Below are 15,446 nucleotides of genomic sequence, written 5' to 3'. Positions count from 1 at the left end.
AATAGCGTTATGTCTTGGAAATAAGTAAACAATTGGAGGCATCCTTATGATTAATCATATAATTAAGTGTTCTGTGCTCACCAGACAGCAGCCTTAGAAACACAGAAGGCAGGAACAGGTCAGTAGGTCCACTGACGCCATTCCACATGATCATGACTGAGTCTCTACCACAATTCACACCTGCACTCTCCTAAGACTCCTTGACAGCTTTAGCTTCTAAGAATCCAGTTCTTTCTGGTGACTGCATATCATTCACTTCTACTTGATCGAGGTGACAACTGCTCCTCACATGTTCCAATTTTCTGCTTAAGCCCACTCTTTTGAAGAGCATTGGAGTTTGTACCTGACCAGTTCTCCAAAGCTCAATTCTGGCAATGATTCGGTAATTTGTCCAATTAAAATTTACCTTTCTGTGATTTCATCTTGATGTTGTCACTCACACGGATTACGACTACTTGCTTCAGTAGTTTTTTTTTAAAAACTACTGGAATACTTTGGGAGTGGCATGACATTAACCTTTGTATACTTGATTACTTGCAACACAGGTGTGTTACTCCATTTAAGGATGTAATGGTGTACAATGTGTGCTTGAACTTTCGTTATTTCTTGGTGAATTTGCACACTAGGCCACTTTTTGTTTATTTACTTGTCCCACTTCCAGCTGCTTTTGTTTTAACCATCATCACATTCATCATTTGGTCCCTTTGCCTTTAATCCCCATCAAGTTGCCCTTTTTGTCTTTCTCCTCTTCTACACTTTTTATTAGCACTTGCTTAAACCATATTACATGTCTAGCTTTTACCAATTTTGATGAAAAGTCATTAATGTGAAATCTTGACTTTGTACCTTTCTCCACAAATGTCACCTGGCTTGCAGAGTATTTTGTGCTTTATTTCAGATTCCCTGCATCAGTAGTATTTTACTTTTGAGAATTGAGATGGCAGTCATTGCCTGCCATTCTGATAGAGTCAGAGTCATACAGCATAGAAACGCACCCTCTGACTCAACTCCTCCATGCCGACCAGGTTTTCTAAACTGAAGTAATCCCATTTGCCTGCATTTGGCCTTTATCCCTCTAAATCTTCCTAAACATGTACCTGTCCCAATGTCTTATAAATATTATAACTGTACTCATGTTTATCACTTACTCTGGTAGGTAATTCCATATACTGTATACGCCACCCTCTGAAAAAAAATTACATCTCGGGTCCCTTTTAAATCTTTTTCCTCTCACCTTAAACCTATGACCTTTAGGTTTGGGCCCCCTAGCCTGGGGAATAAATCTCATTTACCTTATCTATTCCCCTCATGATTTTATAAACCTCTATAAGATCACCCTCAACTTCCTATATTCCAGGGAAAAAAGTTCCAGCCTATGTAGCCTCTCCTTATAACTCAAACCTTCCAATCTCAGTAATATCCTTGTAAACCTTTTATGCACCCTTTCCAGGTTAATAACATCCTTCCTATAGTAGGGCGACCAGAATTGTATGCAGTACTTCAAAAGTGATCTTAGCAATATCTTGTACAGCTGAAACATAACATCCCAACTCCTGTACTCAGTGCTCTGTCTGATGAAAGCAAGCATGTCAAATGCCTTCTTCAGCATTCTGTCTACCTGTACGCCATTTTCAAGAAACTAGGTACCTGCATCCCTAGGTCTCCCTTTTCAACAATAATCCCCAGGGACCTACCATTAACTGAGTAATTCCTGCCATGTTTTGTCTTACCAAAATGTAACATCTTGCATTTAACCAAATTAAACTCTATCTGCCATTTTTCGGCCCATGGTCCCATTGATCAAGATTCCGTTGTACTCTTAGATAACATTCTTCACTGTATACTAACACTACCAACTCTGATGTCACCTGCAAACTTACTAACCAGGCCTCCTATATTCTTCGTGGAGAAAGTGAGGACTGCAGATACTGGAGATCAGAGCTGAAAATGTGTTGCTGGAAAAGCGCAGCAGGTCAGGCAGCATCCAAGGAACAGGAGAATCGATGTTTCGGGCATAAGCCCTTCTCCTGAAGAAGGGCTTATGCCCGAAACATCGATTCTCCTGTTCCTTGGATGCTGCCTGACCTGCTGCGCTTTTCCAGCAACACATTTTCAGCTCCTATATTCTTATCCAAACTGTTTGTGTAAATGATGAACAATGATGGACAAAGCACTGATCTTGCAGCATGCCACTGGTCACAGGCCTCCAGTCTGAAAAAACAATCTTCTACCACTACCCTCTATCTCCTACTATCACACCAAGTTTTGTATCCAATTGGCTAGCTCTTCCTGGATCCCCACATTCCTGATTAAGGGCTTGTGCTTGACTCTCCTGCTAATCAGGTGCAGTCTGATGTGCTATATCTTTCCTGCACCACACTTTTTGACTCTGATCTCCAGCATCTGCATCCTCACTTTCTCCCATGTGACCTAACCTTACTAACCAGATTACCATGTGGTTCCTTGTCGAAGGCCTTGCTAAAATCTATTCAGACAAAGTTTACCTCTCTGCCCCCATCTATCTTCTTGGTCACCTCTTCAAAGAAATCAAACAAATTTGAGAGACACAATTTCCCATGCACAAAGGTTTGCTAACTATCCCTAATCAGTCCCTGCCTTTCCAAATGTATGTAGATCCTGTCTTTCAGAATCCCATTTCCTGATGAAGGGCTTAAGCCTGAAATGTTGATTCTCCTGCTCCTCGGATGCTGTCTGACCTGTTGTGCTTTTCTAGCACCACACTTTTGTTTCAGAAGCCCGTCCAGCAATTTACCTACCACTGACATTAGACTCAAGACTGTAGTCCCTGGCTTTTCCTCGTAGCCTTTCTTAATAATGGCATTACATTAGTCTCCAGTTTTCTGGCACCTGACTGACGGCCATCAGTAATCCAAATACCTTTGTTAGGACCCCAGCAATTTCCTCCCCAACCTTGCACAATGTCCCGAGATACACTTGATCAGATCCCAGGGATTTATCTATTTTTTTTTAAAACCTCCAGCATCTCTATTATGGACTTTTTCCAAGACATCACTACTTACTTTCCCAAGTTCGCTAGCTCCTAGGTTTTTCTCCATGATAAATACGGAGAAAAATTCATTTAGGATCTCACACCATCTCCTTTGTTTCCACACATAGAAGACCTCTGATCTTTAAGGGGCCCTATTATCTTCCTAGTTACTGTCAAGAGTGTGGTGCTGGAAAAGCACAACAGGTCAGGCAGCATCTGAGGAGCTGGAAAATCGACGTTTTGGGCAAAAGCTCCGACTTTACTGTATTGTCCTTAATATACTTGTAGAATCTTTTTGGATTCTCCTTTACCTTATCTACCAAAGATATCTCAGGTCGCCGTTTTTCCCTCCCGATTCTCCTCTTAAGTGTACTCCTACATCCCCTATACCCTTCAAGGGATTCATTTTATCCCAGCTGCCTATATCTGACATATGCCTTCTTTTTCTTGACCAGAGCCTCAATATTTCTAGTCAGTGTTCCTACTCCGCCAGCCTTGCCTTTCACATTATGAGGAACATGCTGGTCCTGAACTTTTGTTAGCTCACTTTGAAAGTCTCCCACTTGCCATTAACTGCAAACAGCTTCCCCCAAGCAACTTTTGAAAATTCATAATACCATCAAAATTGACCTACCCCAACTTAGAACTTTAACTATCCTTTTTCATAACTAAGATCGGTGGAGTAGCAGATTTGCAGATAACATTATGATCGGTGGAGTAGTAGATAGTGAAGGAGACTGTTAGAGAATGCAGCAGAATATAGATAGATTAGAGAGTTGGGTGGAGAAATGGCAGATGGAGTTCAATTCAGGCAAATGTGAGGTGATGCATTTTGGAAGATCCAATTCAAGAGCGAACTAAACGGTAAATGGAAATGCCCTGGGGAAAATTGATGTACAGAGTGATCTAGGTATTCAGGTCCATTGTATCCTGAAGGTGGCAACGCAGGTCAATAGAGTTGTCAAGAAGGCAGACGACATGTTTTCCTTCAACGGATGGGGTAATGAATCCAAGAGTTGGCAGGTCATGTTACACTTATAAAGGACTTTGGTTTGGCCACATTTGAAATACTGTGTACAGTTCTGGTCACCACATTACTAAAAAGATGTGGACACTTTGGAGAGGGTGCAGAAAAGGATCAGCAAGATGTTGCCTGGTATGGAGGGCACTAGCTATGAAGAGGAGTTGAGTAGATGAAGATTAGAAAGACGGAGGTTGAGGGGGAACCCGATTGAGGTCTACAAAATAATGAGAAATATAGACAGGGTGGATAGCAAGAAGCTTTTTCCCAGAGTGGGGGGACTCAATTACTAGGGGTCAGAAGTTCAATGTGAGAGGGGATAAGTTTAAGGGAGATACACGTAGAAAATTCTTTAGAGAGACTGAGAGGGTGGGTGCCTAGAACGTGTAGCCAGCAGAGGTGGTAGAGGCTGGCACGATAGCGTCATTTAAGATATATCTAGACAGATGGATGATTGGGTAGGGAGCATAGGGATAGGCTCTTAGAAAATAGGTGACGGGTTTAGACAGAGGACCTAGATTGGCGCAGGCTTGGAGGGCCGAAGGGCCTGTTCCGGTGCTGTAATTTTCTTTGGATAAAGGCAAATTACTGCAGATGCTGGAATCTGAAACCAAAAAAGAGAAAATGCTGGAAAATCTCAGCAGTTTTGACAAAGGGTCAGTTAGACTCGAAATGTCAGTTCTTCTCTCTCCTTACAGATGCTTCCAGACTTGCTGAGATTTTCCAGCATTTTCTCTTTTTTGTCTGTAATTTTCTTTGTGCTTTAAAGGCTTATTTCAGAGTGACATCAGCAGGGGCCATGGAATATATTAAGAGTCAGAGTTGTACAGCATGGAAACAGACCTTCGGTCTAACTCGTCCATATCGGTTAGCTATCCTAAATTAATCTAGTCCCTTTGTCAGCATTTGGCCCATAATCCTCTAAACCAATCCTATTCATGTACCCATTTAGATACCTTTTAAATGTTGTAATTGTACTGACCTCCAACACCTCCTCTGGTGGTTCATTCCATACATACACAACCTTCTGCATGAAAGAGTTGCCCTTTAGCTCCCTTTTAAATCTTTCCCCTCTCACCTTAAACCTATTCCCTCTAGTTTTGGACTCTGAGGAAAAGACCTTGACTATTCACTCTATCCATACCCCTGATTATTTTATAAACCTCTATAAGGTCACCCCTCAGTCTCCAGTGCTTCAGGGAAAATAGCCCCAGCCTATTCAGCTTCTCAATTTGGCTCAAATCTTCCAACCCCAGCAACAGCCTTGTAAATCTTTCAAGTTGAAGCCTTTCAAGTTGCACAATACCTTTCCCATAGCAGGGAGACTAGAATTTAACATTATTCCAAAAGTGGCCTAACCTCTATTTTGTACAGTTGCAACATGACCTCCCAACTCCTATACTCAATGCACTGACCAATAAAGGCAAGCATACCAACTAACTTCTTCACTATCTTGTCTACCTGCAACTTCATTTACAAGAAACTATGAAGCTGCTTGCAAAGGCTTCTTTATTTGGCAACACTCCCCAGGATCTTACCATTAAGTGTATAAATCCTGCCCTGATGTCATTTACTAAAATACAACATCTCACATCAGCCAAATTAAACCCATGTGCCACTCCTCGGCTCACTGGCCTATTTAATCAAGGGTCCAGTTGTACTAGAACATAGAACATTACAGCGCAGTACAGGTCCTTCAGCCCTCAATGTCGCACTGACCTATGAAACCAATGTGAAGCCCAAGTAACCTACACTATCCCGTTTTTGTCCTTATGTCTATCCAACGACCATTTAAATGCCCTTAAGGTTGGTGCATCTACTACTGTTGCAGTAAGGCTGTTCCACGCCACTACTACTGAGTAAAGAAACTACCTCTGATATCTGTCCTACATCTATAACCCCCTCAATCTAAAGCTATGTCCCATTTTGCTAGCCATCATCATCCAAGGAAAAAGGCTCTCACTGTCTACCCTATATGTTTCAATTAAGTCACCTCTCAACCTTCTTCTTTCAACGAAAACAGCCTCAAGTCCCTCAGCCTTTCCTCAGAAGACCTTCCCTCCATACTAGGCAACATCTTAGTAAGAATCCTCTGAACCCCTTCCAAATCTTCCATATCCTTCCTATAATGCGGTGACCAGAACTGTACGCAAAACTCCAATAGCAGTCGCACAAGAGTTTTGTACAGCTGCAGCATAACCTCCTGACTCCAAAACTCAATCCCTCCACTAATAAAAGCTAACACACCGTAACCTTAACTACTACCAACCTGGTAGCAATTTTCAGGGATTTATGTACTTGGACACAGATCGCTCTGTTCATCAACACTACCAAGAATCTTATCATTAGTTCAGTAGTCTTTATTCCTGTTGCTCCCTCCAAAGGAAATCACCTTACACGTTTCCACATTAAACTCCACGTGCCACCTCTGAGTCCAGGTCTGCAGCTTATCTATGTCCCTCTGTAACCCACATCATCCTTCGGCACTATCCACAACTCTACCCATCTTAGTGTCATCCGCACATTTACTAGCCCATCCTTCTATGCCCTCATCAGGTCCTTTACAAAATGACAAACAACAGTGGATCCAAAACAGATCCTTGTGGTACACCACTAGTAACTGAACTCCAGGATGAATATTTCACATCAACCACCACCCTCTGTCTCCTTTCAGTCAATTTCTGATCCAAACTGCTAAATCATCCTCAATCTCATGCCTCTGTATTTTGTGCAACAGCCTACTGTGGGGAATCTTATTAAACACCTTACTGAGATCCATATACGCCACATCAACCGCTTTACCCTCATCCACTTGTTTGGTCACCTTCTCAAATAACTGAATAAGGTTTGTGAGGCATGACCTACTCTTCACAAAACCATGTTGACTATCCCTAATCTACTTATTTCTTTCCAGATGATTTTAAATCCTCTCTCTTATAACCTTTCCCATCACTTGACCCACAACCAAAGTAAGGCTGACTGGTCTATAATTACCAGGATTGGCTGTACTCCCCTTCTTGAACAAGGGGACAACATTTGCTATCCTCCAGTCTTCTGGCATCAATACTGTATACAATGATGACATAAAGATCAAAGCCAAAGGCTCTGCTATCTCCTCCCTGGCTTCCCAGAGAATCCTAGGATAAATCCCATCCAGCCCAGGGGATTTAGCTTTTTCACACTTTCCAGAATTGCTAATACTTCCTCCTTGTGTACTTCAATCCCATTTATGCTAATAGCTTGTATCTCAGTATTCTCCTCAAAAACATTGTCTTTTTCCAGTGTGAATACTGATGAAAAATATTCGTTTAGCACTTCCCCTATCTCCTCTGACTCCACGCACACTTCTCACTACTATCCTTAATCTTACTCAAGTCATTCTTTTATTCCTGATATACCTGTGAGAAAGCCTTAGGGTTTTCCTTGATCCTATCATTGTAGTTCTGTCTATGTATTTCCTGGCTAACTTGTAATTCTTAAGCACCCTAACTGAGCCTTCGTGTCTCATCCTAACATAAGCCTTTTTTTTCCTCTTGTGAAGTACTGTGAGATTATCTGGCACAAATTCATGTAACCTGAACTGTCACAAAAAAAACTTGTACACAAAAAGGGTTTTTCACTGTTATTTCTTCTTATTATATTTTCATATTATCAAACTGCTAGATACAGTCAGTTTAGGGACAAAAGTTTATGTTAATCACTTTCCTAGCTGGATACAATATCATAGCAATAATTCTAGCCAAGCTGTTTCATTCCAAAATAAAAACTTGACTGATTTCAAAGTTGCAACAATACTGTTGCTGAAACCAAAGGTAGCACTTACTTGTTTTGAACTCTTCCAAGGTGAGAAGAAACCTGCAAAAGATCAAAAAAGATAAAAATAAAAATTTCAAGATTGAAGTGGCTTAACACAATGAACCCCAATTTGTTTAGATGTTTATGCTTAGGGTGTCAGGTGATAACATTTTTGCTACTTCACAAAGCAGAGTGTTACAAATACAGTATTAAATAAGAATGCACATGATCAACCTAGAATTTAATTGACTTATACATTATTTAATTTGTTTTGCACTGTACAAGTTCTGGGAAATGATGGCAGAATTTAGTTATTCATATTGTGCCAGAACCTCTGAACATTTTTGGGCTCCTCCATCAACACTCTTGTGAAAACCTTGCAGAATTTCTATTCATACACTCAGCCCCATGAAGTAATCAGTGACCACGTTAATCATTTAAATAACTAAAGAAGCAAACTGGTGATTTGCTAAACAAGAATAATAAAGGTGAAAGTAATTCAAGTGCCACTTTTACTTCTGCTCAGTCATTAAAGCACATGCTGATGTAACTGTTTCCTCAGAATATTCATCAACTTGATAATTTCCAAAGCATGTGTCCCCATTTGATTCATAATTTTCAAAAACCCCTGTTGTGTTTGGAATTGATTGCTTTTACATGACATCTTCACATTATTAGTACATGATACGAAGAGATGAGAAATATTTTGGTTAACTCCTCACAAAATAAGCGATGTACATACAAATTAGAAGTAGACATAGGCCACCTTGTCTGTCAAATCTAAATCACAATTCAATAAAATGATTGCTAATCTGATTACTCCACATTCCTGCCTAACTGCCTTCACCTAACTGTCTTTCACCCTCTCCACAGCTCGAATCTGTCCATCTCCACCTTAAAAATGTTTAAAGACTTTGCTTCCAATATCGTTTAGGAAGGGAGTTCCAAATAAAGTTTCAAGACTTTAGATTAGATTAGATTACTTACAGTGTGGAAACAGGCCCTTCGGCTCAACAAGTCCACACCGACCCGCCGAAGCGCAACCCACCCAGACCCCTACTTTTAGCCCTTCACCTAACACTACGGGCAATTTAGCATGGCCAATTCACTTGACTGCACATCTTTGGACTGTGGGAGGAAACTGGAGCACCTGGAGGAAACCCACGCAGACACAGGGAGAATGTGCAAACTCCACACAGTCAGTCGCTTGAGGCGGGAATTGAACCCGGGTCTCTGGCGCTGTGAGGCTAACCACTGTGCCACCCACTTTCTAAAAGAAGTTTCTCATCTGTCTTAAATGGAAGACCCCTTTTTGAAAACAGTGACCTCTTATTCTAGATTCTCCCACAAGAGGAAACATTCTTTCCACATTCATCCAGTTCAAGACTCCTGAGGACCTTATATGTTTCAGCCAAGCCACTTGTTACTCTTCCAAACTTCAGGGGGTACAAGCCTAACCTGTCCAACTTTGCATCATAAAGCGACACATTCCAGGCAGTGGTATAGTAAACCTTTTTCTGAATTGATTCCAACACTTACCAGCTCTTTGCCCACTTTACACAAACTCTACATCCCTTTATAATCTTCCTTGTTCTCTCCACAACTTGCTTTCCTATATATCTTTGCATCATCAGCATAATTTGATTCCTTCATCCAAATCATTCACAAATTGCAAAATTCTATCAGCACAAGGAAAGCAGCTGATCAGTAATTGGTGATCTGTAGTTAAGTCTGAAATTGGTTTCTGTTAAGTCAGTTATTAATCTTTGTTTTACTGATCATGGATTGTGGTGACTGCTGACTGGGCCAGCATTTATTGCCCATCTCTTACTGGCCTGGAGAGGCTAATGGTGAGCCATTTTCTTGAACCACTGCAGTCTTTGGTGTAGGGACATCCACAGTTCTGTTACAATGGGACTTCCACGATTTGAATTGAGTGTCAGTGAAGGAATGGAAAAGGTGAAAAAGTTCCAAATCAGGATGATGTGTAGCTTGGAGGGGAACTTGTAAATGGCGGTGTTTCCTTGATCTTCTAGGTGGTAGACGCCACGGTTTTGAAAGGTGCTGTTGAAAAAGCATTGGTGAGTTACTGCAGTGCATCTCGTAAATTGCACACACTGCTGCTTTAATGGTATGGGAGTGAATACTGAAGGTGGAGCAGGGGATGTCATTCAAGCACGATTCTTTGTTCTGGATGCTATTAAGCATCTTGAGTATTGCTTCAGTTGCACCTATCCAGGCAATTGGACACTATTCCATCACACTGCTGACTTGTGGCTCATAGATAGGTATTGAGACGAGTTATTCACTGCAGAATTTCTAGCTTCTGACTTGCGATTATAGCTACAGCATTTATATGGCTGGTCCAGTTTAGTTTCTTATTAATGGTAATCTCCCACAGGTTGACAGTGGGAAATACAGCTATGTTAGTTCTAATGAATATCAAGGGATAATGGTGAGATTGTTTCTTGTTAGAGATGGTCATTATAGCCAAGTTTGGTACCCATGGGGATGGCCTCAACCAGAAAACTTGGATTCATGTCACACAACAGGTGACCCCACTGAGAACTGAAACCAATACAGTCATTCTAAAAGATGAGAGACTTAACAAACAACCCAGGTATTTTTCAATATATAACTTCAATTGCATCACACTGTAAACTTTTGTTATAAATTCTGTGTCTTATGATCTTATACTTCACAACCACCTGAAGGAGAAATGCTCCGACAGCTAGTGTTTCCAAATAAACCTGTCGGTCTATAACCTGGTGTTGTGTGATTTTTAACTTTGTCCACTCCAGTCCAATACTGGCACATCCAAATCAGAATGGACAAATACATAATCATTAATATGGAAAATGCAAATTGATGAGATTGGTAAGGGGAACATGAATGGAAATAGAAGAGCTCTCATCACAAATTTTGTCAAATCTAAAAGTCACAATTAAAAGAAATTCAGTGTTTAGTATGCTTCAAAACTAAGGATACAGTATTTTAATTTAAAGTTGCCACTTCAACAGCTGCAAAAAGTGAACATTTTTAACGTTGCAGTAATAGAATGCCTTTGGAAGCTAACTGAACATAAATGCTGAATAGGAAAAAAGACATTCTATTGAACTAATGAGGAGATATAATTATGGGGAAAGGTGTGCTATTATCCTTACAAAGCTTACTGGCTTATCAAGTCTTATTAGAATTTTTAATAGCCAGGTAAATTAAAGCAATCTTAAATTTTCCAAAGGCCAAATTATTTAAAATTCTGTATAAATATGCATATGTAAATATATATTTAAAGATGATCTATTTTCATGCAAAATCTGCAACTGTTGGGGAAATCTCATCACATTAGTAACCTAAAGAAATGAACAAACTGCTAACTTCACTGCTTTCATCTGAGAAAAATGATTGATAATAATTTGATGGAATAAGTTACCGTAAGTAGCCAACCAAGACAAAATTTAGAATAATTTTGGATCCACCTGCAAACATGCTGATTTACAATAATTCTATGTGTCATGGGAGAATGATTCCCTTCCCTTTAATAATTTTGTGGAATGAGAGTTCAAGTGTGCATTAATAGATCTCCTCTTTGAGCATCCATAGTCTTGAATCATAAAAATATTTGCCAAATGCATCCTAACTCATACTGTCCTCTTCACCCTTTACACCTGTGCTCACTGACTTATCTCAATTCTTAGTTTACCAATACCTTTAATTTTCAAATTATTTTCCTTGTGGTCAAAGCTTCCTGCCTCAGTCCTCTCTAGTCTGTAAAACGCCCTACAATTTTCCAAGTCCTCGACATTCCTTTAACCCTGGTCTCTTGTACATTTCCAAATATCTTTACTGACATTTTGGCATTCATGCTGTTGGCTGTTATACCTCTAGCTTTATTGATTTTACATCCTTCACTTCTTTATAAACTACTTTGAGGAACCCTTTTGCTCCTTGTATGGCAAGCGCAATTTTTTGTCGATTGCTTTCCTATGAAATGTCTTGCTAAATTTTAGTACATTAAAGGAGCGACATTAATGCAAGTGTTGTTTTTCTTTTATGTTTCCGAAGTCTTAATCTATTTATCAATTGTATATCCAATTCAAATTTTCTTTGCTGCTGTTTCCAACCGGGTGAACTAATGTAGGTGAAACTGCTCCTAATGGCTTAACCATAACTAAAGACCACAAATAAATACACCACACTTATTAGATTTGTACTTTATCAATGCCATGACTGGTATATCTATAGATAGAACATAGAACTGTATAGCACAGTACAGGCCGTTCAGCCCTCGATGTTGTGGTAGCCTTTTATCCTATATTAAATATTTTAAAATCTTGCATCTGGCATATGTACTGTCAGGTCAATCTTCCACTATTGTTACTGCTTAATGTGTGGCTCGGAGGTACTAAGTCTCTAAAGCATCAAAAATCAACAGTACAAAAATTGAAACAGGAAATATCAGTTGCACATAGTGACATTGTTATTCTTGGCTAGAATAAAGAAGATTCTCCATGCTCCCATTAATCATACCCTGATAAATGCAGCGATTAAATGTCAGGGATTAATTTTATGCATTTAATGTGTGGATAAATATTTTTCACTGCATTTTGCTGGAAGGAATCATTTTGCTTTTATTGGAAGATGTGTTCTATAGTTTCAGTCATGAGATTTATTTTCTGCAGTTCACAAATACTGTTTCTAAATAGACCCTGTTGAATGTTTGCCTGTTATGTCCTGTTTAAATAAACTTTATGGAGCAAACAATTTTCAAACCAACTTTGTTTGTTTCAACATTGACTGTGCTGTAAACTTAATAGGAAAGATCACTTGACTCAAAATGTTAATTCTGTTTCTCTTTCCACAAATGCTGCAAGACCTGCTGAGTTTCTGTAGTAACCTCTATTTTTGACTAAACACATACCTCATATATATGATTGGGTTTGTGAACAATGTTTTTATTGCTTGCTTCATTAGGCTTGTGCACTGATGAATGCAATTCCAGTGGACGAGGATATTAATGAGAACTCACGCGTGCTAATGGATGTAAAAAAGAGGTTCTACATCATGTTGATTTTTTTGGGGGTGGGGGAGAATGAATTGCCTGAAAGATTCTGAGACCTTAATACCAATTCTTTAACCTAATGCTATGGAAAATAAAGAGCATGAAAGCATGGTAAGGATTAAAGCATGAAGACCACTGGCCATCTGTGGTCTGTGGAAGGCAGAATGGGATAAGAATAGTGGAATACTCTTACATCAATTAGCAGAGTAAGGTTATGGCTGAAAGGTCACTATGGCGCGATGAGATAAGAGTTAGTATGTTAAGCATCATTAAGACAAGATGAGGACCATAAATATTTGGGACATGACATTAAATATCTAATTAATAGTTAGCAGAGTCAGCTTGAGACAGGAGACTATTGTAATAGATGGAATAGCTAAATATCTAATCATGACAGGTTAGTCTGGAATGGAAGATCACTGTAGCAGAGGTGATAATAAATATCTAACCATGACATTAGAATAACATTAAGTAGAATGTACACTAAAGAGATAATGGGAACTAACATCACTGGTTTATTGTGTAGCTAGAGTAAGGTACTTTGATTAATATAGTTGGACATGCTGATAAGCTAACAGAAACATGATAAAAAAAACCATGGACCCTGAAGTTCGTGCGCATTTGAGAATCTGCTTTCTCAGTGTCACGGCTTTTTGTTTGCAAATAAAAGACCTATTTCTTGAAGAACTCTCTGCGTCTCCTGGTGATTCTCTACATTTTCTCCACCACACTGCTGTTTGGCTGGGGTGGGGTGCACTCTACATTTTTACTGTATGCAATCTTAGTTTTTTTGTGTGCCTTATTGAAAAGGAAACCTGAAGCTGTAACAAAGTTGTACCTGAACCTACCACAGGACTCAGACTCTCATTGGAAAAGTATGAGATCTAACACAGTTTTTTGAATTTTGGCCTACTGGACAACTAGGTTACCCCTCCCACCTTTCTAAATAGTGAGGGCTCAGAAGATACCTCGCAGTGTTGATTGGAGTCATCTTCAGAGCCCAGAAACACTGTGGATTGCTTTTTGTGTTGCACTGCCAGAAGAATACATTGTCCTTAGAGAGGGTACAATGTTGTAATGTAGTTAATTCTGCAGTGAGCATTATCAGAATTGTAGCATTATCGAGGGTTATGTCATGAGGGTGAGTTGCTTAAACTTGGTTTGTGTTCGAGTTTTCAGAGGTTAATAGATGATATAATTGAGCCATTTGACCACAGTTTTATAGCTTACCTGATAGTATATTATTCTATATCCAACTTTCTACAACTAAGTACTAGATTAACTGTCAACAATACAATAGCATGTAGAGACACAAAAATAAATGCCAGGAAATACATTCATCAGACAGATACAACATATGTAAATTTTCACTTGTGAAGTAGTGTACATACTTCCTTCTAGGAGAAAGTGAGGATTGTAGATGCTGGAGATCAGAGCTGAAAATGTGTTGCTGGAAGAGGGCAGCAGGTCAGGCAGCATCCAAGGAGCAGGAGAATCGACATTTCGGGCATGAGCCCTTCTTCAGGATTCCTGAAGAAGGGCTCATGCCCGAAACGTCGATTCTCCTACTCCTTGGATGCTGCCTGACCTGCTGCGCTTTTCCAGCAACACATTTTCAGCTACATACTTCCTTCCTCTTTTAGAGTGCCAGAACAGTGGATTCGTGCATTTAATGTGTGCTTTTAAACACATGTGCTGCACTCACAAAATTAAATGATCTTTCATTTCAATGTAACTTACTTGACTGTTAACTTATGGTTAGCATGGATCCTCCTGACCTTGAAACCGTAAAATTTCCAGAACATTAGTAAAACTTACTAAAATCATGACTATAATATCTGGTCAGAATTTGGGAATTCTGTGGCAAGTAACTCACTTCTTGACTACCCAGAGCCTGTTCACTATATACAAGGCATACTTCAGGAATGTGATGGAATACTCTCCACTTGCTTGAATGAGTAAAATTCAAACATTACTCAAGAGGTTTCATGCCATTCAAGGCAAAGAAGCCCACTTGATTGGCACTGCATCCACTACCTTAAATATTCATTCCCTTCACCACTGACATATGGTGGCAATAATGCATAGCATTTATAAGATGCACTGAAGAAAGGGCCCTTTAGCACCATCTTCCAAAATTGCTACCTCTTACCAACTGGAAGGACAAAGGCAGCAGATATACAGTATGGCCCCTGCATGGCCCCCTCAAAGCTGTGCGGCATCATGGATGTGTCAGTTAGGTGTATTAGCCATGGGAAATGCAGGGCTACAGGGATAGCATAAGGGGATGGGCCTATTTGGTATGCCCTTCAGAGACTTGGTGTGGATGAGTTGGGCTTAATAGCCTGATCCACACTGTAGGGATCCCCCCAAAAAAAATCATAAAGCTACATCAGGTACATCTTACTTCTGGTAACAGATTAAAGCTTCCCAAGGATTCACTCTACTGAATAAAGTTTTTGGGAACTATAAATACTTACTGATGTAATCATTACTTGGAAATAGATTGCCTTTCCATCGCTGTTACTGGGTCAAAATCCTTGATCACCCTTCCTAAC

At 39.8% G+C, this 15,446-nt stretch overlaps 1 protein-coding gene across 18 annotated transcripts in view; it reads right to left on the bottom strand.

The window, feature by feature from the left end:
* Positions 1 to 15,446, bottom strand: part of magi2a (membrane associated guanylate kinase, WW and PDZ domain containing 2a) — a 685,460-nt gene that overhangs the window by 94,841 nt on the left and 575,173 nt on the right. For all 18 annotated transcript variants that reach the window (XM_072562648.1, XM_072562647.1, XM_072562643.1 and 15 more), the window contains one exon: positions 7,855 to 7,886. In XM_072562648.1, coding sequence (XP_072418749.1) covers positions 7,855 to 7,886 — 32 coding nt within the window. The remainder of the gene's footprint in view (positions 1 to 7,854; positions 7,887 to 15,446) is intronic.

The sequence above is a fragment of the Chiloscyllium punctatum genome, chromosome 44 (genome assembly GCF_047496795.1).
Source record: "Chiloscyllium punctatum isolate Juve2018m chromosome 44, sChiPun1.3, whole genome shotgun sequence".
Lineage (NCBI taxonomy): Eukaryota > Metazoa > Chordata > Chondrichthyes > Orectolobiformes > Hemiscylliidae > Chiloscyllium > Chiloscyllium punctatum.
The sequence above is the reverse complement of the archived record's forward strand: the minus strand, read 5'-3'. Positions and strand labels throughout refer to the sequence as shown.